The sequence below is a fragment of the Eschrichtius robustus genome, chromosome 4 (genome assembly GCF_028021215.1).
Source record: "Eschrichtius robustus isolate mEscRob2 chromosome 4, mEscRob2.pri, whole genome shotgun sequence".
In the NCBI taxonomy this organism is placed as follows: Eukaryota; Metazoa; Chordata; class Mammalia; order Artiodactyla; family Eschrichtiidae; genus Eschrichtius; species Eschrichtius robustus.
Window position 1 is genome coordinate 107,452,520 of NC_090827.1, and position 27,889 is coordinate 107,480,408.

The window sequence follows — 27,889 nt, forward strand, 5'->3', positions numbered from 1 at the left end:
GCTTTTTCCATGTGATGGAGAACAAGGCCATAGGTCACTCTGAATTAACATCCTTCCAACCCTCAGACCTGACAGGCAAGAGAGATTCTCTCCTACCTCAATTGAATAAAATCCTAGGAAGGACCCTGCTTGGCCTGGCTTGGATCCCACACCCTGCTTGTGCCAGTTACTTGGTCAGAAGGATGGGGTTCTATCAATAGCCAGCCAAGGATACCTGCTCGTCCCTTTGGCCAGGGGTGAGAGTCTTTCACAGATGGTAGGTGGGATATTACATTTTCTGGGAAAATAAAGTAGTCACCACTCTGTATCCTGCCATCATGTCATCTTGCATCACTTCATGGTTGTTTTACATACTTGTTACTAAATTGTGAGTTTCCTGGGGCAGGGACCATGGCTTCTGTATCTTCACATCCCTCCACCCCAGCACGGTGATTGATGAAGGGAAGGGCTTCTATAAATGGAGGTTGTTGAATTGAAGCTGAATATGAGTCAGATAAGAGAGTAACAAATTCTGTAGATAACACCTGAGGAGATAGAAGTGGGGCTTCCTGGGAGTCTCATGGGTTCCAACTTTAGGCTCTTCTGAGACCCATTATCTCTCTCATGAGGGACTTTGAGATTCAGTGAAAGGAACACTGAAAATCAAGAGATAAAGGCCCCACTGTGGCTCTTCCACAAAAGCTGTGTGACGGTGTAGAAATCAGTAGACTCCTGGGGCCAAAGTTGCCTTATTTATGAAATGAAAAAGATGGTCTTTGTGGTATCTTGCTTATAATCTTAAAATTCTACGAATATAGTCATCTTTCTTTTTGACATTTTACTGGCTCCTTTTGAATCTCTGTTCAACATTTGAGCAATGTCACAATCTGGTATCATTTTTAAAGGTCATTGTATTTATCTGGCACAGCTTAGAAATTCTATGGTAACCTTTTCAATTTAAACCGAAGACTCAATTTAGAGAAAAAGAACATTGGACTGAAAATCAGGGAACAAGCTCTAGTTTCCATTCTGCCCTAATGGGATGAAGGATATTGGCAAAATTGCTTAAAATCTCTGAGCCTCGGCATCCTCATTTGTATATAACATAGCTGGTATAGATTTGGTAAAAGGCAAGATTGTAACTTTCTAAGGTACTGGCACAGGGGAAACAGCCTGTCTCTCTTTTTTCCTGTTAGTAATAGAACCATCTATATTCTAGCTAAGCACATGGCAGCCCAGCCAGAGACTGCATCTCCCTGACTCCCTTTTGGCTCTGAGATTAAGGGTAGGCCTATGGGTGCTGAGAGAAGTGATATATACATCTTCCAGTTCATCCCCAACCTAAGCACAAGCTGCTCACCCTGGACCTCTTCTATGATGGTAATAATAACAACCATAGCAATGACCTTGGGCCCGGTAAATGGAACACTCTAGTGAGGCAAGGGATGAAGGGCCCCTAAAGTAGAGTAATCACAAGGAAGGTGGTTTGGAAGAAATGATTCCAGAAATTTTTAGGAAGTACAGAGAGCAGGCGTGCCCTCAACTCTATGAAAACCAAATGCTCTTACTATTGTTGTCGCACGTTCATTCCCAGGAGAAGTTTATTCGAGGTTGAGTTCAAGAGCTTATTTCTGAAAGCAGAGAGTGGCTGCACCCAACGTGGCCTGTGGCCTGCAGCTCCCTGTCTCCCATATCGAAGCTTCAGGCAGCACCTTGCACACCTCGTTACACCCACAGCGGCAACAAGACTACCTTAAACTCTGCCCCCACAGAACAAAGGTCCTTAATGGAAAAGACAACACATTTATCACAACTGAGCTGCTTAGAGCAGAATAGACCAGCCAGCCGGGAGGAGGCAGTGCCACCAAAGCCAGATCCCCAGGAGGGAGGCCTCAGCACTTGCCTCTTCCTCGTCAGACGTTTCTCCTTCCAGGGCTTGTGTCTCAGGTTTAGACATTTATGGATTAACTGATGCGGAAGAGTTTGATGGTATATCCCTATCCTTAAAAAAAACAAAAAACAAAGATTTTTTTCTGATTATAATTGAAGTGCACACTCATATAGAAAAATTGGGAATGCACAGAAGTTTAAAAAAAGGAGAAAAATTGATACCTTTCATTATGACCATCCAGACATAACCTTGGTCATGTTTTTGATACATTCTTGACCTTTTTCTTTGTTGATGTGTGTGTATGACTTTAAAACAAAATTGGAACATGTAATTGAACAAAATTGGGACATGCAATTGAACATGCATCTTCACTCTTACATCCTTTTTATTTTAACTTAAAGTAATCTACTCCTGACGTTGTGAGGTCCCTGACATGGTGGGCTGGCAAGGGCTCTGTTCTCCCACAAATACTCCCGGTAGCTCAAGTCAGAGACAAAAGATGGTCTGGTCTATGAACTTGACCCGGTGTGGCCCTTCTGTTTCTGGTGTGCAGTTTAAGGGAGCAACATGTACCCATCACCCGTAAATTGCAAGTAAAACTTCTTATTGCTATACTCAAAGCCACGTGATGCCAGAGCACAGAAACTCAGCCATGGCTGGGAGGACAATATGCAAAGGTTACCCACGTATAATAAACAGATCTTTGGGTTTTGTTAAGGTGTTTGGACAAGACTATGTCACTTGAAACATAAACACATTAACATGTTTATCTGAGGATTATGTAGAAGGTACAATAAATGGACTGGAAAATGTTTAAAGAGATTTCCTCCCCCCCACCCCGAAACACAGAGAACAGTGGAGAAAATAAGAATTCCTTTAGAATGGGCAGTCAGTATATCTATCTTTCATGATGTGGGGTTTACCTCGTAAAGTTGCTTTGTAAACTGTAAAGTGCTGTGTAAAAATAACGTTAGCACTCAGTGTGGTACCATTTATATGGAACAAATGGATATGCGTGTCCATATAGATATGCACAGAAAGCCCGCTGTCGGAATTTAAATTTATAATACATAATCTAAGCAGGTAAGCTTGAAGATCTTCTTTTTCTGCTATTAAGTTCACATAATTTTGTTTGTATCTGTAGTTATAGATTTTGATGTCCCTACTTGGAGTACTTCTCTGTTAAAGTATTTCCTGTGAGAGGTATTAAGATTTCTTTGTATTGTTTTTTCAAAGAATTTTTTGTATTGATTTTGTTCACAAAGGAAGTATTGCAACACATATGCATAAATATTGACCAGGTTGGCTAACCAAGGGAGCTAGCCCTAGTCTTTGTGTTCCAAGAAGCTGTAAACAAGTCATTGGAGCTTCAAAAGGTGGTCCCTCATCTTTTTTTGTTTGTTTTTGTTTTTTGGTTTTGGGTTTTTTTTAAAGCTTTTTTAAAAAAATTTTTATTGGAGTATAGTTGATTTACAATGTTGTGTTAGTTTCAGATGTACAGCAAAGTGAATCAGTTATACATATACATATATCCACTCATCTTATGCAGGGGGTGAAACTCCCTGGAAGTCATGCAGGCCTATATCTGTGAGTGTTGGCCTCCGCCAGTGAGAGGAGGGGCTCTCAGTAAGAGCCTTCTGAAGAGACTGCCCTTACCTTTCAGCTAAGTCTCAGTCTAAACAAGTTTGGGAGACAGTTGAGCTTCAATTACGCAGAAGCTTATGCCTCACAGCTCAGTGCCATGTGCAGCTAGGTGCCTAGCAATGGCTGTCTGATGGGTAATGATGAGATTTTTTTTAAAAAAATGAGTGTCTTGGCCTCCATTCCAAGCCCATTTGCTTGCAGGAGCCCAGCCTTGTTTGGGACCTGTTTTAACCCATTTCCATAAAGAAAGGAACAGCAATCACATGACCTCTGCTCTTCCCAGGAGTTTTAGCACCCAAATTCCAGACTTCCTTCTTAAGTTTAGCTAGTCCTCTGTTCTGACTTGGTGCCAGGAGAGTTGGAGCTGCCTCATGTGCAGGGACATGAGTCAAGCAGTGACCTTGGCCTATCCATGTTCTGGCATCCCAGGATGCTATGCTTCTGAGGTGGGGTGGCATGGACACCCCCCACCCCGCTCCAGTCATGCCAGCTGGAGAATCCGCTGGACTCTTCCCTCTCCCCCCGCCCCATACCTAGTGGGTCATTGGCCCTGCCCCTCTTGCTAATTGGCCGCTCTTGAACCCACACCCCTTCCCATTTCCCCTGCTCTGATTCCAGCTCACGCCGATCTCATCCCCCTGCCTCCCACAGTTTTCTCCCTGCCCCATCGCCTCTGGACTCCACACTGAAGTCAGGGCAGTGGTCCCCAAACTTATGAAATGGAGAATGTCTTAGTCAAGATTCTCCAGAGGGGCAGGGCCAATAGGATATATATGTAGAAAGAGATTCCTTATGAGAAAGTGTCTCATGAGACTATGGAGCAGAAAGGTCCCACAATATACCATCTGCAAGTTGGAGACCCATGGAAGCTGGTGGTGCAAATTCCAGTCTGAGTCTAAAAGGCCTGCGAACCAGGAGAACCAATGGTGTAAATCCTAATCTGAGGGCAAGAGAAGACTGACATCCCAGCTCAAGCTGTCAGAGAGTGATTTCTCCCTGACCCAGGCTTTTGTTCTATCCAGACCTCCACTGGATATTGGATGAGGCCCACACACACTGGGGAGGGCAATCTGCCTTACTCAGTTGACAGATTCAAATGTTAATCTCGTCCAGAAACACAGACACACCCAGAATAATATTAACCAGATATCTGGGCCCCTTGTGGTCCAGTCCAGTTGACATGTAAAATTAATCATTATGGAGAGTTTTATTCCCTGTCATCTCAGAGAGGTAGAATCTTTTAAGAAAAGCTTCCTGCATGGCACAGAAGCCACAGTTCCTCAAAGTATGCACCCATTTGCTTTTAGAGCCTGAAGCCCTGGGCAGCCAAGTGTTAAAAATGTAGGTCCTGGCCTCTCCCTGCCCCAGCCGTACCACATCAGGATCTCAGGGCAAGGTATGGGAGTCTGCATGATCACCATGTGCTATGTAAACAGGATAAAGTCTAAACTCCTTAACATGGATGCTGGACCCTTTAGTGTCTGACCCCTGCCCACCTGTCCAGCGCTGGGTCATGCTGTCCTCCCCATCTTGCCAATGCCCCTCACCAGGCTCTGGCCTGGAGGACTCCCCTTGCATGTCCCCCTCCCCATTCCCCCCTATTTCATGCCTTTGTGTTACTTCTTGCTCCTGACACTCCCCCTACCTGTATTTTCTTCCCCTTTCTCTTCACCTGGATGACATTTGCTCATCTTTTCCAACCCAACTCAACTATCCTCTGCACTCTGATGCCTCTCTGCTTGGATAAAGAGATTTTTCATTCATTCAACAAATATTTACAGAGTTCTTTGCACATGTCAGGCACTGTTCTGGGATCTAGTAGTGGGCGCAACAGACAAAAGAACCTACCTGCATATAACTCATACTCTAGAGAGGAAGACCAATAAGCAAATTGAAAAAAAAACAACATGTAAAATACATGATATGTCAGATAAAGGTGACATGGAGAAAAATAAAGCAGGAAAAGGTATGGGGAGAGCAATGATTTTGAGGGTAATCAGCACAGGTCTCACTGATAAGGTGGCAAATGAGTAGAAACCCAAAGGAGAATGGTTGTCCCAGAAGAGGCAACAATATACACAGAGATGCAGTGAGAGAGTGAGTGTGCTTGGCATGATTGAGGCACGGCAAGGATGTCCGTGTGGTTGGCGTGGAGGGAGTGAGAAAGAGAAGAGGATGAGGTGAGTTCAGAAAGGTCCTGGGGAGCCAGAACATGTAACCCCCTTTTGGTTGCTGTAGGCTCTGACATTTTCTGCGTGGTTAGTCATCAGAAGGTTTTGAGCAGTGGGGAGACATGATTTGACTGACTTTTAACAGACTTTAGATGGCAAGGTAGAAACAAGGGTTGAGGCCATTGTAATGGTCCAAGTGAGAGGTGCTCATGACTCAGATTAAAGGCAGGATGGGATGGTGAGAAGGGGTGAGATTCAGGATTGGCTGATGGAGTGGATTTAGGATGTCAGATACAGATTTGAGGCAGAGACAGCTCTAAACTTTTTTTAACTGTTATTTTTAATGTGATAAAATATAAATGACATAAAATTTACCATTTTTAAGTGTACAGTTCAATGACATTAAGTACATTCACATTGCTGTGCAACTGTCACCACCATCTGTCTCTAGAACTTTTTCATCTTCCCAAACTAAGACTCCCTACCCATGAAACACTAACTCCCCAGAACCCCCTCCCCCCAGCCCCTGGCAACCACCATTCTACTTTCTATCTCTGTGAATTTTGCTACTCTAGGTACCTCACATAAGTGGAATCATACACCACATTTGTCCATTTGTGACTGGCCTATTTCACTTAGCTTAAGATCTTCAAGGTTCATCCATGTTGTTGCATGTGTCAGAATTTTTTTCTTTTTAAGGCTGAGTAATATATCATTGTAGGTATATACCACATTTTGTTTATCCATTTATCTATCAATGGACACTTGGGTTGTTTCTACCTTTTGGCTAGTGTAAATAATGCTGTGAACATGGGTGCACAAATATCTATTCAAGTTCCTGCTTTCAATTATTTTGGAATTGAAATTCCAGAAATGGAATTGCTGTATCACATGGTAATTCTGTTTAATTTCTTGAGGAGCCACCATACCATTTTCCATAGCAGCTAAACCATTTTACATTCCCACTAGCAATGCACAAGGGTTGCAATTTCTCCACATCCTCATCAACACTTATTTTTTGTTTTTTGATGATCATCATCCTAATGGGCATGAAGTGGTATCTCATTGCAGTTTTTTTTTAATTTTTAAAAAATTTAAATTTTATATTGGAGTATAGTTGATTAACAATGTTGTGTTAGTTTCAGGTGTACAACAAAGTGATTCTCATTGCAGTTTTGATTTGCATTTCCCAAATAATTAGTGATGTTCAGCATCTTTTCACATATTTATTGATAGACTACAAAATTTGACGTAAGCAGCTGGAAGAAGGGGATTGCTATGGAGCGAGATGGGTAATAATGTGGGAATAGCAGGTTTTGAAGGAAAAATCCCCAGAATTAAATTTGAGGTGCATGTTAGATAGAGGAGATATTGGTAAGCAACAGGATATGAATCTGACATTCAGGTGACAGGTCCAGCCTGGACACATAAATTTGACAGTCATTAGCAAAAAAAAGCATACATAAAATCGTGAAATTGAATGAGATCCCAAGAAAGTGTTTGTAGAGATGAGAAAGTATGAGGCCCAAGTTCTGAGGCCCTCCTATTTGAAGGATGAGAGATGAGGAAGAACTAGCCAATCAGATGAGAAGGAGTGGTCAGTGGTCAGTAGGAGGGAAGCCAAGTGAAGACAAAGTTTCGAGGAGAAGGAAGTGATTTCTTATGTCAAATCCTGCTGAAAAGTTAAACAAAAAGAGAATTTTCTGTTGCTTTAGCAACTTGGAGGTCATTAGTGAAACACTGACTGTTGTTTTGGTGAATTAGTGAGGTTGAAAGCCTGATTGGAGAGGGTTCAGGAGAGAAGTGGAGGTGAGGAATTAGTGACAATGGGTATAAACAAAGTATTTGAGGAGTTTGCTATAAAGACATGCAGAAAAGTGGGGGATGTGGGATCAAAAGAAAGATTTTTGTTAATGATAAAAATTATAATACACTTATATGTCGATGGGAGTGATCCATTAATCATGATGCAGGAAGGAAGGGGGAGAATTACTGGAGCAATGTGATCCTTCCCTGTGACCCTTGTGCCTTTCTCTAGCAGATTTCTAGCAAAGCACCTCAAACACCACTAAAGGTACTAATTGGCTTACTTGTCTCTCTCTCTTTTCATGTATTAGTCAGGTTTTCTTGCGATAATGCTGTGTAACAAACAACCCTAAAAATCTCAGCAGCCTACAAGAGCAGTGCTTTATCTCCTGCTTAGGCTGGCTGCTGTACAGCTGCTCTCTGCTGGGCTTGGCTGAGCCAAGCTAACTCCAGCCTTTGGGTTGGGGTCCAGCCTGTTCCACATGTCTCTCATTTTGGAACCCATGGCTACCCTAAATGTACTCTTCTAGAAGCAGAGCAAGCCAAAACACATAAACACACTTAAGCCTCTGTTTGCAACAAGTTCACTCTCATTCCATTGGCCAAAGCAGTTACAGGCAAGCCCAAAAGGAAAGAAATGTAAATGCTGTCCACAGACTGGAAGGGCCATAGCAAGGAAGGAAAAAAAGAAAAGAAAAAGGAAAAACAGGACAATCTACCACGTTCTGCTAACATATAAGCCCCTCAACAGAATGATCTTTTTTGTTCTGTTCTTCTAGTGCCTAGCACCATGCCGAGAGTGTAGAAGATGCTATAAAAATATTGAATGAAAGAATATCACCAGGTTTTTTCTAAACAAGCTAATTGTTCTATTTCTTTTAATTTTTGGATCCAAAAGGATTTGGGTTTCAATCCCAGCATCTGCACTTTTTAACATTATTTTATTTATTTTATTATTTATTTTTAACATTGTCTTTCGACAATACTAGTAAAAATAATAGCAGTCAGAATTTCTTGAGTGTTTACTCTGTGCTAGGAATGCTGCTAAGGGTTTTAGGTTCTGTATGTCATTTTAATCTCCAAACAAATCTATGAGGTAGGCATTGCTCTCCCCATGTTATAGATGAGGTGACAGAGAATCAGAGAGGTTCAATAACTCCCTCAAGCTAGAGAGAGGTGGAGCTACAATGTGAATCCAGGTCCAGCAGGATCCAAAGCCTCCTTTTAAGCACCATGCTCTATCACTCCTAGATGTTGAATTAACCCCACCCAATGTAAAACAGGAAGAAGCATGAGAATGTCCACTTTGTAAAATTGTCAGATTTATTGACAAATAATATGTATATCACCTGGCCCAGAGAAAGTTATACTCTGGGCACTCAATAAATATTATTTCCTGTTTTCCTTTTCCATTTCACTTCTGACTCCTGCTGCCAGACTCAATGGAAGCTTTCCTTAGGATCTGATGCTCAGAAACCATTAATTATAGTTCTGTTAAACTTACAATACTCAACCTCTAAGACCTTAACAGGCCGGCTGCAGAAATTTTCTTTGAACTCACACCATTAGCAGTGAATTTCTAAAACCCTTGGGAAGACATTGCAACTTGCTCAGTATTTCTCTTGGCTCCTGAATTATTCATGTCCCTTGATGGATTCTGAAGTTGGCCTCCTCCTGAGGGAGAAGATTCACAAATAAGGCTTGGGCCAGTCACTTTGAAGTTTCAGTTGAGTAGGTGGTGACTGAAAGAAATCAAGCAGGTGGCAGGGGAAAGGTTGCCAAGTGACCTGCGCGGCATCAGGCCCAGGAGAAGGGTGGGTATGCTCAAAATCTGCTCAACAATTTCAGACTCTGAGGGTGGGGTAGGGTGGGGAGGTGGAGCAGATTGTGTCTCCAAAAAACAAGGGACGTTCCTTTTTGAGGGCATAGTGTGAGAAGAGAGAAGAAAAAAACATTTAATAAGTACCTACTATGTGCCAACAACTAAAAGATGTAATCCTATTTGATCCTCAAAAAAACCAGGTCTGGGTTATTTCTCTTTTACAGGCAAGAAACTGAGGCTTCAAGAAGTGAAATAACTTAAGCAATTTTTAAAAGATCAGAGTTGAGAAGTATATGTATCAAACAGAACTAGTTTGCCTGTGAATGACAGAAAACCCAGTGCAATCCTGTTGGAATCACTGCAGGGCTGGCATGGTCTTCCACTGTGCCAGAGACCCTGGCTCCTCTTATCTTATTGTTCTGCCAACTTTAGCCTGTGGCATCCCCTTCATGATTCAAGATGAACACTCGAAAATAAAAGATTCATCCCGGAAGAAATAATGACACATCTGCTTATATCCAACTAGGCAAAACTTGGTCACTTAGCTGCTCCAAGTTAGAAGGGAGGCTGAGGAATGTGGCAGCGTGCCCACAGAAAAGTTAAGGTTCTATTTCTAAGGACAAATGAGAGAAACAGATATTGGGTGCACCAGCAATCTCTGTTACCAGAAAGTTAAATCTAGGTCTCTCTCACTCCAGAGGACCCCTACTCCACCAGTTCTACTATACTGCCTTCCCTAAGAGGAGTGCCATTGCCACAGAAATCTCCATCAGGCTTAAAGTACCCTGTGGACAACAGCCAGTTCCCATAGGTGCTTACGGTGAGCCAGGCATTATGTGATGTGCTGTATAGCACTGTCTCATTTAATCCTTCAGTAACCTCATAAAGCAGGAACTTTACTCTCCCCATTGTACAAATGAGGAGACTGAGGCCCAGTGAGATTATATGGCATGCCCAAGGTCAAACAGAGAGCAGATAGCATCTGGATCCATATGTTGTATGGCATCCATACAACGGCAAAGAGGATCTGCACTCAGGCAGTGTAGACTCCAAAGCCTAGTCTTTTACTTGTTATGCTTGTCTGTTTCATGTGTGTTCCCACTTCAGGGCCTCTACTCCTGCAGGTCTCTCTTCTGGAATCCTATTCGTTCAATCTCTTGCCACCCCTTACAAAGTTCTCGTTCAGTCTAACAGGAAACACACTGAGAGTCTGGATCAGGCCAGCCATTGTGCTAAGTGCTTGGGGAACTAAAGAATATATCAGCTGAGGTCCCTATTCTTATGAAGCTCACATTTTACTTTGACATCCAGCATCTAAATGTCCATACTATGATATGAAAGGGCCATAACAACCAAGTGGTTCACAGTGCACTGGAGGACAGATTAATGGGATAAGTTTCTATTATCTGGAGGGAGCTAAAGGACACTTTACATAGGAGGTGAAATTCCTTATACTTTCCCGCAATTGTTCCAAGTAAAACTCATGTATCTTGAGTTATACCATTTCTTCTGTTTCTTTTCCTTTCTACTAAATCTTCTTATCTGCCTTTCTCTAGTGCCCTCCACCTTACTTTGATCCTGTTTGCCCATCTAGTCATCTGCCTACTCTATCCCTATTCCCTTCACCAGTGGTTTTGGGGAAGAATGGCACACGTTCTTAATCTCCCCTTCCCCACCCTCCATTCTGTCTTTAACCACACCAGTCTGCTTCTGCCCCCAACACTATACCAAGAATGACCAAATGCTCTGGCTTTTTCCCAGCCTGCAGTTAAAAGTCCAAGTCCTCTTCTCTGGACAGAAGGTAATATTCATTATGTAGTTATTGGGTATCTGGTGTCTCTATGCAATATCTCATGTAGCCCTCAATGTAGCCCTAGGAGGTTGGTGCTATTGTTAATTCGATTTTACTGTTAGGAAACTGAGCTCCAGACAGGTTGAATCACCTGAGCCAGGTCACCAGCTAGGAGACAGTGAAGCTAGGACTTCAGCTGAGTTTGGCTGGTTCTGGAGTCGAAGCCCTTAATCATTACTCCTTCAAAAAAAACAGGAGATAACTATATGCTAGGAGAGTAGGAGTGGGCCAGGATTTAGGGTTGTAGCCCTAAGAAACATGGTAGAAAATTGAAATAGCCCTATGGAAGAAAAGAATAGGGAATTACTACGACAACTCAATTAAATGGTATCCGCATGGAGAGCACAGATGAGGTTGGAAATCTTAAGTACCAGTTAGTATTATTTGACAAGAGCTGAGGTGGGTGGGTTGATCTGGTGTTCATAATATGAAGGATATGAGGCTAAAGATGAGGTGGGCAGGTGATTTGAAGATGTCAATAAGAAGGTAGTTGGAATGATTGGTTGTGGCTTTAAAGGAGAGACATTAAGGTAAAAGAGACTATTGGGCTAGGGGAAGAAGGAGGGCAAGCTCAGAGATCAAGGTTGTGAGAATGAGGAAGTGGAGAGAGTGGAAAAAGATGAGACTGACTTGAGATTAGGCAAGATGACCCAACAGAGTAGTGCCAGGAGTGCCCTTGCCATGGGCACAGTTGTGAACATTCACACGTCTCCGTGTTGTTCAGGGAAATTAGTTTGATGCTTTTGAACTGAAGAATTCTAATACAAATTCTTCATATCAGTTTTATGATGCAAAATGGCATCTCTCCCCACCTACGACTGGGAGAGGAGACACCTCTTTCATCTCTTTCCTAAGATTCTATATTAACTGTGAAGATGAGTTTTTTAAGACCAAGCTCTGGAATTTAATTTGTTGCATTCATAAGCAAAAATCGGACCTCAAGATTACCAACGGGGATGGAAAAAAAGAGTAAGGAAAATTTTATTTAATAACACCGAAGTAAACATATTGATGATCTTCCACAGAGAAACAACTTAATGTCTATCAGTAGGTAATGGAGAAATAATTTATAGCACATCCATATGATGTGGCATAGGAAGCAGCCAAAAATAAAAATGAGGAATCTCTTTATATACAGAAATGGCATAATCTCCAAGATATCTATGAAATAAAAAAAAATCATGGTGCATATGAATGTATATGTGTATAAAAAAGGATGGTGACTAAAACATGATATGAATAATAACATATCATACTTTCCAGGTTATGCCTACACACCCTTGGAGTAACCTTCTAAGGAAGGTCAGGAGACGGTGGGTCTGGCACCTCTAGAAAGCCAAGTTCTGTAACCAGATCTCAGCCTAAGAGAACAGTTTGGGCAGGTCTTTGGTGGGGATTGTTTGGGAACTTTAATTGCAAGACACCACGAATAAAACTGTACATGCCAAAGTGCCTTGAGGTTTGAGCCCATTGTGAGACCCTCTCTGCTACCTCCAGCCTGAAATCTGATCTTGTGTTAATTCAAGTGTGTGCCCATGGGGAGCATTTTCACAGACAGAGCAGACTCACATGAGTGAATGCTGGAAAAAGCTGAAGTCCTTTAGACCCTGATACAGGCGACATGGTTCTCACTCAAATGGGTACAATGTTTGGGTTCTTTCTTCATTAAGTGCTTTAGTGGCATCAGAATATACTGGATCTCCAACGAAGTTTTCTGTTGTACAGGTATAGTGAATGTAGGAACCTCAGTTCCCAAGATCACCACCACCATCACTCATTTATTTTATCCTCAATGGAATAACCAATGTCAAATTTCACGGAATAAACTTTACAAGGATGTTTTGTTCTTCACCGTGAGAAAACCCCATTTATGTTAAGATTTGATCTGGCACAGCTTGACTCCACTGAAGATAAAAGTCAATCTTTTTTTATCAGTTGGTGTGTCAGGTTGCAGAAAAGTTAACATAGCACACCTGAGACTGCTTATCCTTAGAATGGTCTGCTTGCAAAGTTGACCCTTGGCTGGCATCTGGGAACGTGGATTTCCAGAGGGTTCCCATCACCCACACTAATAAGAACATCTCAGCAGGCCTTAACTGTTTGTGCAAACAATGTGATTTATGTGAGCACTTACTTTCCTTCTGGGAGTCTGGAATTTTGGTAATGGCGAGAAGAAGTTGTCTACCCAACTAGCCCCCAATAAAAACCTTGCTAAGTCTTCAATGAGCTCCTTTGGTAGGCAGTATTTCACATGTGTTGTCACACCCCCTTGCTGGGGAAATTAAGCAAGTCCTGTGTGACTCCACTTGCGGAGGATTCTTGCAAGCTTTCACCCCATTTCTTCCAGACTCCCCGCTGACCTCCACCACTGCCAAGCTCATTTTCCGCTTGCTGATTTTGCCTTGTATCCTTTCTCTATAATTAATCATAGCCCTGAGTATGACTATATTCTGAGTCCTGTAAGTTCTCCCAGGGTGATCATAGCTGTTGTAACAAATAAATATCAAGACTTCAGAGGCTCAACACAATAGTTTATTTCTTGTTCGTGTAGAGATCAAGGCCAGTGCTCCTGGTGGGCAGGTGGCCTTCTACTCAGTCACTGAGGACCCAGGCACCTTCCATCTTGCACTCCACAATAAGTTTGCAGTTGGAAAAAGAGACTGGAAAGGACATGCCTCCTTCTTAACCCTCCCCTTAACCCTAACCCCAGCGTTGCCCCTGAGATGACGCACATCCACCTCTGGCCACATTCCATTGGCAATCACTAGTCATATGGTCCCACCTAGATGCAAGGGGACTAGGAAATGTGGTCTCCGCTTGGTGGCCGTTCCTCTGCAGCAACTCTGTGGAAAGAAAGCATGAATCTCTGATGACCAGCAACAGTACCGTAATAGATACTTATTATGAACCTGTCGTGTGCTCAACTTCATACCAAGTGCTATGATACAACACACAGAAGTCATATTGTTCTTACCCACATGAAGGTTGACATGTAAAAGGGAACTGGTCACCCCCAAGGATGAGGAGACAAGGCTCCCTTTTTCTGGGAAGTCGTCTTTTCTACTAGACCTTCCCTCTGTGTTTCCCTAGTAAGTGGGGCTGATCCCTCTCATAGCGCTTAGTGCATCGAAACTGACCATATTCTTGTCAGACTCTCCTGACGAATTATAATATTTTTGAGGTCGCAACGTCAGTTGCCTTGTTGATCAGCACATAGTCCTAGTGCTCAGCACAGAACATGGCACATCTGAGATATTCAGTAAATGCGTAAATGAATGAATGTTCAAGTGGGATGGTGAGATACAGTGCAGTACCATGCTGTGAGCACAGGTTATTCGAATCTTCTTATCCCTTGTGACCTTGAAAAAGTTGCTTAATTTCTCTGAACCTCAATGTTTCATTCTTAGAATGGGGAGAAAAATACCATCTTTGCAGGGCTGCCTTGAGGATTTTCTGAGATTCTGAATGTGTATTCAGCACCTACCCCTGAAGTTATGGAGAACAGTTTTTCACCATGGAGTACGTACGATGTTAGCTGTGGGTTTTTCATAGATGCCTTTTATTGGGTTGAGGGAGTTCCCTTCTCTTTCTAGTTTGGTCAGTGTTTTTGTTATGAAGAGGTATTGGATTTTGTCAAATGCTTTCCTGTGTCTGTTGAAACAATCTTGTGGGTTTTGTCCTTTATGTTATTCACGTGGTGTGTCACATTGATTTTTTTTTTCTTTACTATTTTCGGTTTTCTGTTTATTCTCTGTCTTTTTTTTTTAATTGAGGCATAGTTGCTTTACAATGTTGTGTTAGTTTCTGCTGTACAGTGAAGTGAATCAGCTATATGTATACCTATATTCCCTCCCTCTTGGACTCCCTCCTTCTCTGCCTGCCCCTCGCCCCCATCTCACCCCTCTAGGTCGTCACAGAGCACAGAGCTGATCTCCCTGTGCTATATGGCAGGTTCCCACTAGCTATCTATTTTACACATAGTAGTGTATATATGTCAATCCCATTCTAAGATGTTAAATCAACTTTGCACTCTTGGGATAAATCCCACTTGGTCATGGTGTGTAATCCTTTTCTTACATTGCTGGATTCTATTTTCTAGTGTTTTGTTGTATTTTGTTTTGGTTTGGTTTTGAGGAGCTCTGTTTGCGTCCCAGATTGTTTCAGACCCTTCACTGGATTCCCACGGTGCTTCCCAGAGGTCCCAATGGAACTCCTTACCGGTTTCTCCTGGGCACAGTTTCTAATAAGTCACTTCCACTCAAATCCTCTTCTCAGGTGCAGCTCGTGGGGATCAGCCTACGTCACCGCCAGGGTCACGGCCCTCTCTGGTCACGTGGCCCCTCAATCACACCCACGCCCCTCCCGCTAACCCGGCTCCGCGAATCCTCCCGCAGGTGATCTACGCCCTGAACACCCGCCAGGACGAGGCCGAGGCGGGCATGGAGGCGCTGCGTGAGGCCCACCAGGAGGAGCTGCGCAAGGCGGTGGCCGAGACGGAGGCCAGGCTCCTGCAGGCGCAGGGCCGCGCGGGCGAGGAGGCCCTGAGGCAGCGCATCCAGGCCCTGGAGAGCGCCCTGGAGCTGCAGAAGCGGCTGACGCAGGAGGCGCTGGCCCGGTCGGCCGCGTGCGGGCTGGAGACCCAGGAGAGGGAGCTGAGGGTGGAGGCCGAGCACGCCGAGCGGCTGCTCACCCTCTCCAGGGAGATGCTGGAGCTCAAGGCCGACTACGAGCAGAGGCTCCGGCACCTGAGCGGCCACGAGGCGCCCCGGTGGGGCCGGCTCGCCCCGGAGGGTCCCGAGCCCCCGGCCGAGCCGGGCTGCGGCCCCGAAATGCGGGAGGTCCTGCTGGAAGCAGAGCGGCTGCGAGCGGAGAACCAGCAGCTGAGCGAGGGCTATGCTCGGAAGGCTGAGGAGCTGCAGGCCGCGTACGAGCGGGAGAACGAGGCGGTCCGGCAGGCCATGCAGCAGTCGGTGAGCGAGGCCCTGTGGCAGTGGCAGGGGCAGGAGACCGACCTCCGGAAGAACTTCCAGGCCCAGGAGGCGGCCCTGCAGGCCCAGGTCCGGAAGCTAGAAGGGGATCTGGAGCACAGAGGCCGCAAGATCAGTGACCTGAAGAAGTACGCCCAGAAGCTGAAGGAGCGCGTTCAGGTAAAGCAGGGACTCTTCCTACCTTCCAGATGGGAGACTAAGCATGGCCCCTAGTATCGAACACCTACCGTGTGTCACGCGCTGCGCAAAGCCCTTGACTTCGGCCAGAGCGAGCATTATTACCTCCATGGAGTTCAACTACATTCATTCAGCAAGTATGTATGGGACACCTACTATGTGCCAGGCCGGGGCTGTGGGCAGGCCTTGATCCCTGTCCTCTGAGAGCTGAGAGACTTACAATTTAGAGATGAGAAGATAAAACTGAAATTGAGAAGCTTAAGGATGGGCCTAGCTGGGCACACAGCTACAAAGTGTTTGAACTCAGTTCAGCCTAATTCTAAAGCCCCCACTCACTCCATAACAACTTGCTGTCCACACATCCTTGGGGCTTCGTATTTGTGGAAAGCCAGACCATTGACAAGTCAGTTACATGAGGCCCACAGACTCACAGAGCCCCATCTCTAAAAGTAACAGCAGCTAGTATCCTTCATACTCCCTGAGCATTTTTTTTCTGTCCCAGACACTTTATCTCATTTGATCCTCACTACAGAAAGGTTAAATAACTTGCCAAAAGTCACACAGCCAATCAGAGGATGAGTAGTGATTTAATGAACCCTGAGCCACTGAATTCCAGAGATTAAAGGCATATGCTGTGCGCTTACCCACTTTTCAGATCTGATGTACATAGGATGTCTTGACACAGAACTGTAACAAGAGAAATGAGACCCTTTCTGTCTGTTTAGGACCTGGATGTGCAGCTCAAGGAGGCTCGACAGGAGAATTCAGAGTTGAAAAGCACTGCAGACAAACTTGGGGAGAAGCTGGCTGTTGCCAAAGACAGGCTGATGTTGCAGGAGTGTCATGTGACACAGAAAAGCGGTGAGATGCCCGGAACGATTTCCTTACACAGCAAAGGTTGGCCACCAGGTTGGCCTGACACTGCTTGCAGCCTTGAGACTGTTGAGGCAGCAGAGTGGAGGGCAGGGCTATTTGATCTGACCTGCCTGGTGGGTATTTAAAAGGCATGATGCAAAAGGATGTCTGGCCCCCAGAAAGTTCTCCACCGGATCCACCATAGTGCCTGAACTTCTCAGCTCTGACTTTTCCCCAGACTCAGACAACGCTTTATACTCTAACATCATTCACACGGTGATGTTATTGGGTGTTCCCAATAATTTTGTGAGTTAAGTATTGTCAGTACCCCATGTCACAGATGAAGACATGAGGCTGAGAAAGTTACATGGCTAGCTCAAGGCCAGCCAACTGGCTGGTGATAGAGGTGGTGTTTGAGTCTCAGATTGTCTGACTCCAAAGTGCTTTCCACTGAGCTCCCTCATCAGAAAGTTCTTGAATATGTACATGTCATCAGCTTGACACTGGGAGTTAAAACAAAGGCACAAAACATAGGCTCTGCCTCTAGGGAGCTTATGGGACTGCTACTTTACAGCCCACAGCATGCCTTGCTCTCATGGGTGTGGCCCAGGCAGCAGTGAGGTGTCTGGGAAAGAAGAAATCACCTGGGGCTGGAAAGTACGAGCTGGAACCAGAGGGTATGGAGGGTTTACAGCAATGGTTTCAGAAGTAGGGCATATGGGAAGAAACTGAGCAATTCTAACTATATTTATTTTTTGTCTTATACTTGGAATCTCTTTATTTAAATCCTTTGAATGTACATATATCCAGGAATGTCCTCAATTTTTTTTAACCTGTGGAAAGCACAATCAAAAAAATTTGAAGATGACTAGTTTAAGAAGGGAGAGCCGGACAACTATTTGAACTCAAGATGCTACTTGGGCAAAGGTGACAATCACCACTTGGACCATGCTTTAGGCCAGAAGGCCATGGAGCAGGGATTACATAGGGGAGTCAAGGGCAAAATAGTTGAATAGCAGAATGGCGACCCAACTGCAGAGGCCTCAGGCATGAGGCCAAGGCCAAGGGCATTCCCAGTGATGTTGACACTGTACTTGCAGATGACATGAAGACAGACAGAGTTTCAGAGAATGAAGTCCTAGGGAAAGAGAATGATTTGGAAGCCTGCAGTCTCCATCCTCAGCAGGATCAGAACTTTCCCAAGGAGTGTCCGTGCACGAAAAGAGGCACAGATATACAGGTACTGTCTGACACAGCCCTGGGGATGGAGCAGTCACAGGGGGCTCTGCTGGAATGAGCTTCAGATGGAGGCCAGCCCCAAACCATGACAGGTCCACTTGGAAGCAACAGGTCCCATAGTTTCAGGGGTGGATGCGTGGGTGTGAAGTTCCAGCCAACATCCTGCCAACTGCATGTCATTACATGTCAAGCTAGGAGACTGAGAATGTAGCAGAATTCTCCCAACTCCTTATCATTAGCTCCTGGGAAACTGGAAGCTTGCTTAAGATTCCTGCTATATGTTCCCAGTCAAAACAAACAAAGCATTTTTTAGAAACCACCATAGTATGGGCTGGAATATCTGATCCTATGACAATAGATACACTACTCCAAAAGCCCTTTTCTGATGGTGGATAAAGTGAAGTCTCTTACAGATATCAAACGTGATTTTATAAACTTTATTGTACCTTGTGATACATGCTTTGAAATCAGTAATCAACATTGTAGAAGTTACATAAAAGAGAAATGGTGATCTCCTGCTCCTCTCCCCACCCTGACAGTTTTACAAGCCCTTTTTCTTTTTATAGACCAAGAAAGAGGCATGTATTGAGACAGAATATATGAAGCAAAAATATGAAGAAGACCTTCGTAAAATCAAAGATCAGACAGAAGAGGAGAAGAAACATCTCAAAGACCAGCTGGTGAAGCGCCTAGAAGACCTGGTGAAGAAGCACACGGTGGAAATCCGATTAGTTCGCTCATCAGTGGAAGCTGAGAGGCAGAGGCTACAGAAGGTGAAATCCCCTTTCAGAGATAACCGTTCCGTTTGTTTTTCCTTGCCTCTACCTCCCTCCTTTCCTCTTTTGTTTCTTCTTTCCTTCCTCAAACATTTACTGAGCTCCTGTTGTATATAGATCTCAGCTAGTTCTCTGATCAGAGGGAGTTCAGAGTCTTCAGGAGGAGACAGGGCACCCCAGGGCTGTGAGACAATAGGGCCTAGAGTTGTTGACATGGGGTGGAATTGTGTCATATGAGTGTTTAACTTAGGGAAATTCAAATCCTCTAATCTGCAAAAACAGAGAGAAATAACATGAAGTGAACACGCAGGCCTGGCAGACTGCCTGGATTCAAATCCCAGCTCTGCCACCCTCTAGCTCTGTGACCACAGAAAGTTATTTAACCTGGGCTCCTCACAGGGAAACTCTGCGGGGCCCCAAGTTACTCATTTATAAAACAGATGGTGATAATAGCACCTCACAGAGGAGCTGCGAGGATTGCATGAGGTAATCCACGTGAAAAAACAAAGCAGATCATAGTGCCTGGGGCGTAAGAGGCACTAGGTAGATGAAGGTAATTAATTAACCAGTGGGAGAGAAGTTTCTCAGCCTCTGAATACTGTTCCAACTTCCCACCAAAGGGGGCGTTTCCTGCTGAGAAGGAATGCAAAGCATCATCCCTCGTGTTTGCTGAGGAAAGCAAATAACATATGTATATGAATGCTTTAGGAAAAGAGTGAAGTAAATCAGTATTATTGTGAGCATAGGTGGTGCTTTAATTATTATAAGACGGCTTCTTTCTAATCTAAGAACTTGCATCATCACTATGAGTTTTCACTGAAAGATAATCATATATCACTGAGGAATGCAATGTGTGGTGGTGAAGAGTAGTAGATACTCAATATCTACTCAATATGTGTTGGATAAATAAATGAACTTACGAAAGTCTAGTCCTGGGTCCAAGTCCTGACTCTTTCACTGGCTTTACTACCATGGATAGGTCACTTACTCTTTCTGAAACCTGATTTTGAAAATAAGGATAAATACTTTGGGGGCTTGTTATGTGAATTAAATATGGTGGTTTTTAAAATTATTTATTTATTTATTTACTTTTGGCTTCATTGGGTCTTCATTGCTGCACACGGGCTTTCTCTAGTTGTGGTGAGCAGGGGCCACTCTTCATTGTGGTGCACGGGCCTCTCATTGTGGTGGCTTCTCTTGTTGCGGAGCACGGGCTCTAGGCGCATGGGCTTCAGTAGTCATGGCCCACAGGCTCTAGAGTGCAGGCTCAGTAATTGTGGCTCACGGGCTTAGTTGCTCCGTGGCATGTGGGATCTTCCCGGACCAGGGCTCGAACCCGTGTCCCCTGCATCGGCTGGCGGATTCTTAACCACTGTGCCACCAGGGAAGCCCCTAAATATGGTTTTATATGTAAACTCTTATCTCAGTGCACAACATGTAGCAAAAGTTTGATAAACGGTGGCTGTGATTAGTTACCATGTGCATTAGATGACATCATGTGTGATAATATTATTTAGTGTCCACTATACTTTATAAAGCACTTTATTCTTATGAACACATTTAATCCTCCCAACAGGATTACAAAATGACTGTTCATATCCCCATTTCAGAGATGAGAAAACTGAGGCTCAAAGATGTTATGTATCCACTCACACAGACAGTGAGTGGTGCAGCTTCATTAAAACCTGACAGCCTGACTCCAGAGCCCGTGGTTTCCCATCCCTGCACAGATTGGGAGGCAGCTGTATTGAAAGCACTTTCCTCCCCATGAGCAGTGACTGGTTGCACAAATCCAATCCTCACGTAGCTGAACCCACTTTCCGTCGTGAGCCACAATCAGTGGGAGGGACAGTAGCTCTCCCAGAGCTACAGGTTGCCCTGGTAACTTGTCAGCCAAGCCTGACTCTGAGTGTAGAAATCGCACTTCAGCTTTAATCAGGGGCATGGATCCATTTGGGAAATGAATCATGTAGAAATAAATTGCATTTCCTCCTGGTTTTTTATTTTCTTTTTAAAAATTATGGTCATTTCTACAAACTGAGGATGTAAGTTATATAAATTAGACCATGCAGACTACAGGAAGGTAAAAGCTTGAAGAGGTCCCAGATCTGGTGTTCGTGGACTAAAAGTAGATACCGGTTTCCCCTCTAGAGTTAAGCGCACACTGTTCCTTTGGGCCCTTGAGTATAAGTATGTTGTGTATCCTGAATGCTACCTTAACCTGAAAAAGACGCCACAGGAGATGGGCTGGAGTTCACCCAGACAGTTTATCTGCCTTTCCTGTCTGTAGGATTAGATGATATTACCACTTAATCTTCACAGACAGAGCAGAGTACGCGTCCTATAATTAGCACTTGCCCACGTTGATTCCTAGGAGAGTGTGGAAAGATTTATTGAGTCCTCACTGAGCTGTTCTAGACACTGCTGCGTTCTACACCCCGTTTGTATCACTTAGGATTCTGGGTGGCAAGCATCACAAACCCACCCTGGGCGGTTCAGGTAAGAAAGGAATTTAGTAAAGGGTAATGGAAAGCTTTCTGGAAAACCAGGGAACTGGGCTTGGCAAGCTACTCAGTGATGAAGACACCCTTGCTGCCACGTCTGAGCCCAGACCTTCTGTTTACACAGCTGACACCACCAACACTGGGCCCTGGATGTTGCCTGCAGAACTGCACTGTCCAATATGGTAGCCTCTTGACACATGTGGTTATTTACATTTAAATCAGTTACAATTAAATAATATTTTAAATTCAGTTCCTCAGTGGAACTAGCCACATTTCAAGTGCTCAGTTGCCATATGTGGCTAGTGGCTCCCAGATTGGATAGCACAGTGTTGAGGGATTTCTACACATTAGCTACATTATATCTTAGAACATTTCTATCATCACGGAAAGTTCCGTCAGTCAGAGCTGCTGTAGAATGGCTGCCCTTGCTGCCCCTGGGAAGTTCAGTTGCCAGATCCTTTATGACTCCAGCTTGTACGTATCGATGGCTTCCAATTCAAAATCCGGGGTGGGTGTGTCTGATTGGTCCCATGCCTTGATCACATGCCTCAATCACGTGCCCATGCCCTCGTCACAAGGGAGTCTGGGAAGGTAAGTCTGACATTTTCTGGTTGTGTGGTGGAAGGATGGCTCTGATGTATCAGATGGAGAATTTCCCAAACATTCAGAGAAGGATCAGAGGCTGGGCAGCCAAAAGGAACAACAGCTCTCCACTCCATGATTTAATTCTTACCTCAGCCCTGTAGGCAGGGGTTGTTTTCCCATTTCACAGATGAGGAACCTGGGAAATGAAGTCACTTGAGTATCACATGAATTGGGTGTGAGTCAGGGCTGCCTTGACTCCAAAGCCACTAACTTTTGCCCTCCGTCTATGTAGCAGAACAGAATAAACATTGCCCTGGGCCTTGGAGAGCAGCCTTCAGGTCTTCACCCTGCCAATATCCATTTATGGGTTATTTATCATTCATTGAATGCATACTTGGTGTTTTGAGCAATGCAGGGATACAGGAATCAGCCATGCCTACAGGGAGCTCACAGTCTGGAAGGAGGAACAAGACATGCACTCAAAGCATCTGTCAAGTCTGTGTGTAAGAAGTGCTGTGCTGGGGAAGCAGCCACATTGTCAAACCTTAAATAAGTCACCCCAAACCATTCTAGGCCTCTGCTTTCTAATTTCAGTATTAATGTGAATGTGAATGATTTTGTCTAATTCTTTTCAACTTTTTATTTCTATCAACTCCCAAAATACTCTTCATTATTTAGAAATAGGTTGCTTAATTTCCAAATATTTGGAACCATTCCAGATATCTCTCTGTTACTGATTTCTAATTTAGTTCTCTTGTGATCAAAGAACAGATTCTGTTCTTTCCTTTTCAATTAGCTCATATTATTGTATGGCCCAGGGATGGTCTATCTTGATGAAGGGTCCAGGTGCCCTTGAAAAGAATATGGATCTGCTGCTCTTGAGTGGAGTGTTTCATAAATGATAATTAGGTTAAGTTGGTTGATAGTGTTGTTCAAGTATCTTATTTCCTTACTAATTTTTTCTCTATTTGTTCTGTTGATTATTGAGAGAGGAGTATTGAAATCTCAAATTTAAATTGTCAGTTTTTAGATTTTCCCTTTTAGTTCTGTCAGTTTTTGCTTTAGATAAATTCAAACTTATTTATGAGGTACATACACATTTAGGCTTATTATGTCTTCTCAATGAATTGGCCCCTTACTCATTATGGAATATTCCTTGTCCTGAAGTCTACTTTGATAAAAATACGGACATTCTATCATTTTTGTGGTTAGTGTTACAGTCTATTTTAATCCATTCCTTTACCTTTAACCTACCTGTGTCTTTCTAGTCAAAGTGCTTTTGTACTGGATTGGCCAAAAAGTTCATTCGGGATCCGTAAGATGGTACGAAAACCTGAACGAACTTTTTGGCCAACCCAAATAGGATAGCTGGATCTTCTGTTTTATTCAGCTTGGCAGTCTGACTTTTGAGGGTCATTTAGACCATTTACATTCAGTGCAATTATCATTAAGTCTACCATATTGCTGAGTTGTGTTTTTGTTTCTATTTGTCACATCTTTTTTCTTTTTGCCTGTTTTTCTGTTTATTTTTGACTACTTGAATATATAGCTTTTGCTATTCCCTTTTTTGTCTCCACTAGTGACTTGTTAGATATCCTTCTTTTGGGGAGGGGATGGTGTGCCATGGGTTGCTGTAGGATTTATAACATGCGACTTTATCATTGTCTGCCATCGAATAATATGCTGTTACTTCATACATATTGTGTTGCTGTAAGGTTTGTACGGAGAAGCAATACATATATACTTCACTGTACAAACCTTACAGCAGCACACTTTTTATTTAGCCTTTCCTAACCTTTGTGAAGTTGTTGTCATATGTTTTACTTTACATATGTTATAAACTCTACATCGCTTTTCTATTTCCTTAAATAGTCAATTATCTCTTAGAGAGAATTTTTAAATGAGAAAACTAAAGTCTTTTATATTTTCTAATTTACCATTGCTACCCTCGTCATTCCTTTGGCATATTCAAACGCCCCATCTGGTATCATTTTCTTTTGGCCTGAAGAACTTCCTTTAATGTTTCTTGTAGTGTCAGTCTGCTCACAGCAAATTCTCTCAGTGTTTATATGTCTGAAAATGTCTTTATTTTGCCTTCATTTTTGAAGGTTATCTTGCTGGATATAAATTCTAGGTTAACAGTTGTTTTTTCTTTCAGCACTTTAAAGATGCTGTTCAACTTTTTAAAATTTTTGGTTTGTATTTTCTTCAGATGAAAAGTTGGTAGCCACTCTTATCTGTTCTCCCCTGTGCATAGTGTATCTTTTTGTTTCCTGATTGCTTTTAAGACTTTTTTCTTTATCATATTGCAATTTGATTATGATATGTCATGGTGTGATATTCTTTGTGTTTTTCTGTTTGGGGTTCATTGGACGTCTTGGGTCTGTAGGTTATAGTTTTTTTCTGTATTCATATTTTTTAACTGAAGTGTAGTTTACTTGCAATGTTTTGCTGTGGGTTGTAGTTTTTGTACAGTGTGGAAATTTTAAGATCATTATCTCTTCTGCCTTCCCCTTCTGAGTGACATTTCAGGCTTTGTACTGGTTTACTCTTTCAGCTACACCAGGAACTTTACTATAAATACATACCAAAGAGTAATTTTTCTTCTTGAAAAAAGTTAACATGTTTTCCTTTAAAATGCCAACTGAAATCTCTGCTTGGCGATTTCCTGTGGCTGCTTATTTGTTGTTCCCGTCACAGTGGCTCCCTTGTGTGTCTTTTCTTAAACTGCCAGTAATTGTGGACAATCTAGACAAGAAAGCAGAAAAAGGGTGGGAGTCCTGCTTTTGCCTCTTACCAGCCATTGGATTTGCTTCATGTGAAATGGATGCAATAAAGCCTTTTTCCATGAGTATTATGAGAGTTAAATGAGAACAGAGCTTATGAAAGTACTCTGTGAATCCTGTAAATTAATAGCCCATGGAGCCTTCTTCCAGGGGTGGGGTGCAGCAATTTATATATCTGAAAGCATTCATCTCCTTCTTTTTCCTCACGTTCTTGTCTTTGTAGTTGTTTTTTCTCTTTCCGGGAGTTAGGAAGAGAATGTTAACGCTTCCTGTTGAAATCCTCAAGGTCACTTGAGGAAATTTGTGGGGAAATTTTTTCCCTTTAGGTCCATTTGTCAAGGCAACAGCTGAAGCTGTGATTGATTACATATACCCTAGGACATTAGGCTGTGCAAGATTAGAAGTAGCCACTGCTTTATGCTAAGCGTCTTTCTCACAGGGGGTTTCCACTGTGCTTGTTACAGTGAACATGCCTTGGCAGAGTTAGTGAGTGTCTGTACCAATAAGCACATTAAACAAAACTTCTGTTCAATAAAAGATTCTGTGAATGAGGGACTAAATAATGAATAAAAAAAAATCAGAATCTTTGCTGAGGGGACGGCCTTATTTCTGATGGTTGCTTAAGTTATCTCAACTTGTTTTAAACAAAAAGTTTATCTATCATCTTCAGAAAATGAACTCTCCAAAGCAACAAGCCCTGCAAAAGGAGATGGTGGATTTACTGAAGACACTATACATGGGCTAAGTGTCCACATCATGCGAAGCTTACAATCTAATCACAGCCCTCTTTTCTTCTCTTTTAAATGACTGACCCCAGGGACAATGCTAAGCGCCACCCCAGGGCCACTGGCCTGGCCTGGGGCTGGCCCCACAGAAAGTGTAAAGGTGTCATCCAGATGATCAATAGCAGCATCTTTTTTAGATGCTCAGGTTAGAAATCCAGGAGTCAGAAATCCAGAAATCCATAATTTCTCTGTCATCCCTCACATTCAATCAGCCATGAAGTCCATTCATTCTGCAGTTGACCCTTGAACAATGTGGGAGTTAATCCAAGTATAACTTATAGTAGGCCCTTCGTATCTGCAGTTCCTCCACACCCACAGGTTCAACCAACCAGAGACTGTGTAGTACTGTAGTATTTACTGTTGAAAAATGTCCACGTATAACTGGACCCATGCAGGCAGGGAAGAAGCACAGCCAAGCGGTCATCCTTTCCTGAGTTTGGATCTTGACTCTTCCGCTTATGGGCTGCATGACCTTGGGCAAGTTATTTAACCTCTTCAAGCTTCATTTCTTCATCTGTATAATGAGCTTTAACAATACTACCTAGCTCATAGGGTTTTCATAAGGATCAATGAGATGCTCTGTGAAAAGCGCCCAGAAAATGGTACACACTCAGTAAATGTCAACTGCTAATATGTCCATCTACTTCTAGTTAGAGCATAAAGGTCTGTAATCAATTATCACCATCCAACATGGTATCTACTGCGTTATAGCTGTTGACTTTGCTGCCTGTCTCTTTCACGCAAATGTGAGCTCCTGGTGAGTAAGCATATTGTCTGTTTTTATCCCCAGCTTCAAGAACAGTGCCAAGCACATGGTAGGTCTCAATAAATATTTGTTGAACAAATAAATGACTTAATATCTACCTAAAATTCAGTTATGAGGAACAGAATATTTCATCCACTGCTCTAGACACTTGAAAAATTTCCCCAGGTATTAGGTTAGATCAGAAAGCGTAAGCATCTGTAAGAATAGTACTACTTATCATTTATCGATCCCTTACTATGTACCTAGAACTGTGCTAAGCATGTAAGTAATGCATTGAATCACAGAGAGGTTAGGAAATGTGCCCAAGATCACTCAGCTAAAATGCAGCTGCACCACTCACATGGGCTCCAGAATGTTCTTTTATCTGGATCTGCTTTGTGCTGAGACTATGAGGCTGTGGGGAGGGACCATGGAGGAAGCAGCCCTATGAATCCCATCATTTTGACTAAAGTAAGGATGCTGTTGAGAAGGCCAAAGAAGAAATTTCACTCTGCTTTTGATATTTCCCTGCAACTGAGGATGTAGTTGGCTTTTTGATTTATGGAACTGTGAGAATTGTGTCAGTAATGAGCATTCTCTTTTCTTATTTGACACCACAAAATTTAAAGCCAGGGGTTTACTCTGCCCCCACCACCCCCCCCAAGTATATATTCGACTTTGTGGTGTGAATTTAGCACCTGTTTTCTTTGGACTTTCTCATGTATTTCTAATTTATGTTTTCTTGTAGTAGTTTATGACTCTTGTGAGTTTCTTTGAACCCCTTTGGGAAAAAGGCAGGGTGTGTCCCGTCCATGTTTTCGTGGCTTGTGTGGTTAACTCTTCCATTCATCATTTAGGAAGTAGAAACACAGTTGGAGGAAGTGAAGAAGAAATCAGAAAATGACATAAAGCATCTGGAAGAAGAGAAAGAGGCCCTAAGTGTGAAGCTCCAGAATTCACTGCTTGAGGTAAGTCCCGAATAAAAGCAGTTCTTGGAATGATGGTTCTGGGCTCCAGGAGTTTTTGATGAACTGAGATGCTAGGAATCTTGAGAAGCTGCCCTGACCTCCTTACGTTTAGCATCCTTGGAAGGAAGAAAAAGACTTCATCCTGACAGGAAGGCTGTCTCAAGGGCATAAATTCAGCTGCGAATAACAGAGAGCCTGATTTATAGAGGCTTAACAAAGAGGCGCTTAATGTCACACATAAAAGAGGGAGGCGGGAGGCTGCTGGTATTGATTCTGTGGCTAAATGATATTAGGCCTGGAAAATCTGCAAACATCT

The 27,889-nt window shown here is 43.2% G+C and overlaps 1 protein-coding gene across 1 annotated transcript in view; it reads left to right on the forward strand.

Annotated features, from left to right (window-relative positions):
- The window catches only part of FAM184B (family with sequence similarity 184 member B), a 118,213-nt gene that overhangs the window by 37,547 nt on the left and 52,777 nt on the right, over positions 1 to 27,889 (forward strand). The window contains exons 2-6 of the mRNA XM_068543180.1: positions 15,560 to 16,312; positions 17,056 to 17,191; positions 18,286 to 18,425; positions 18,991 to 19,197; positions 27,463 to 27,573. Of these exons, the coding sequence (XP_068399281.1) occupies positions 15,560 to 16,312; positions 17,056 to 17,191; positions 18,286 to 18,425; positions 18,991 to 19,197; positions 27,463 to 27,573 (1,347 nt within the window). The remainder of the gene's footprint in view (positions 1 to 15,559; positions 16,313 to 17,055; positions 17,192 to 18,285; positions 18,426 to 18,990; positions 19,198 to 27,462; positions 27,574 to 27,889) is intronic.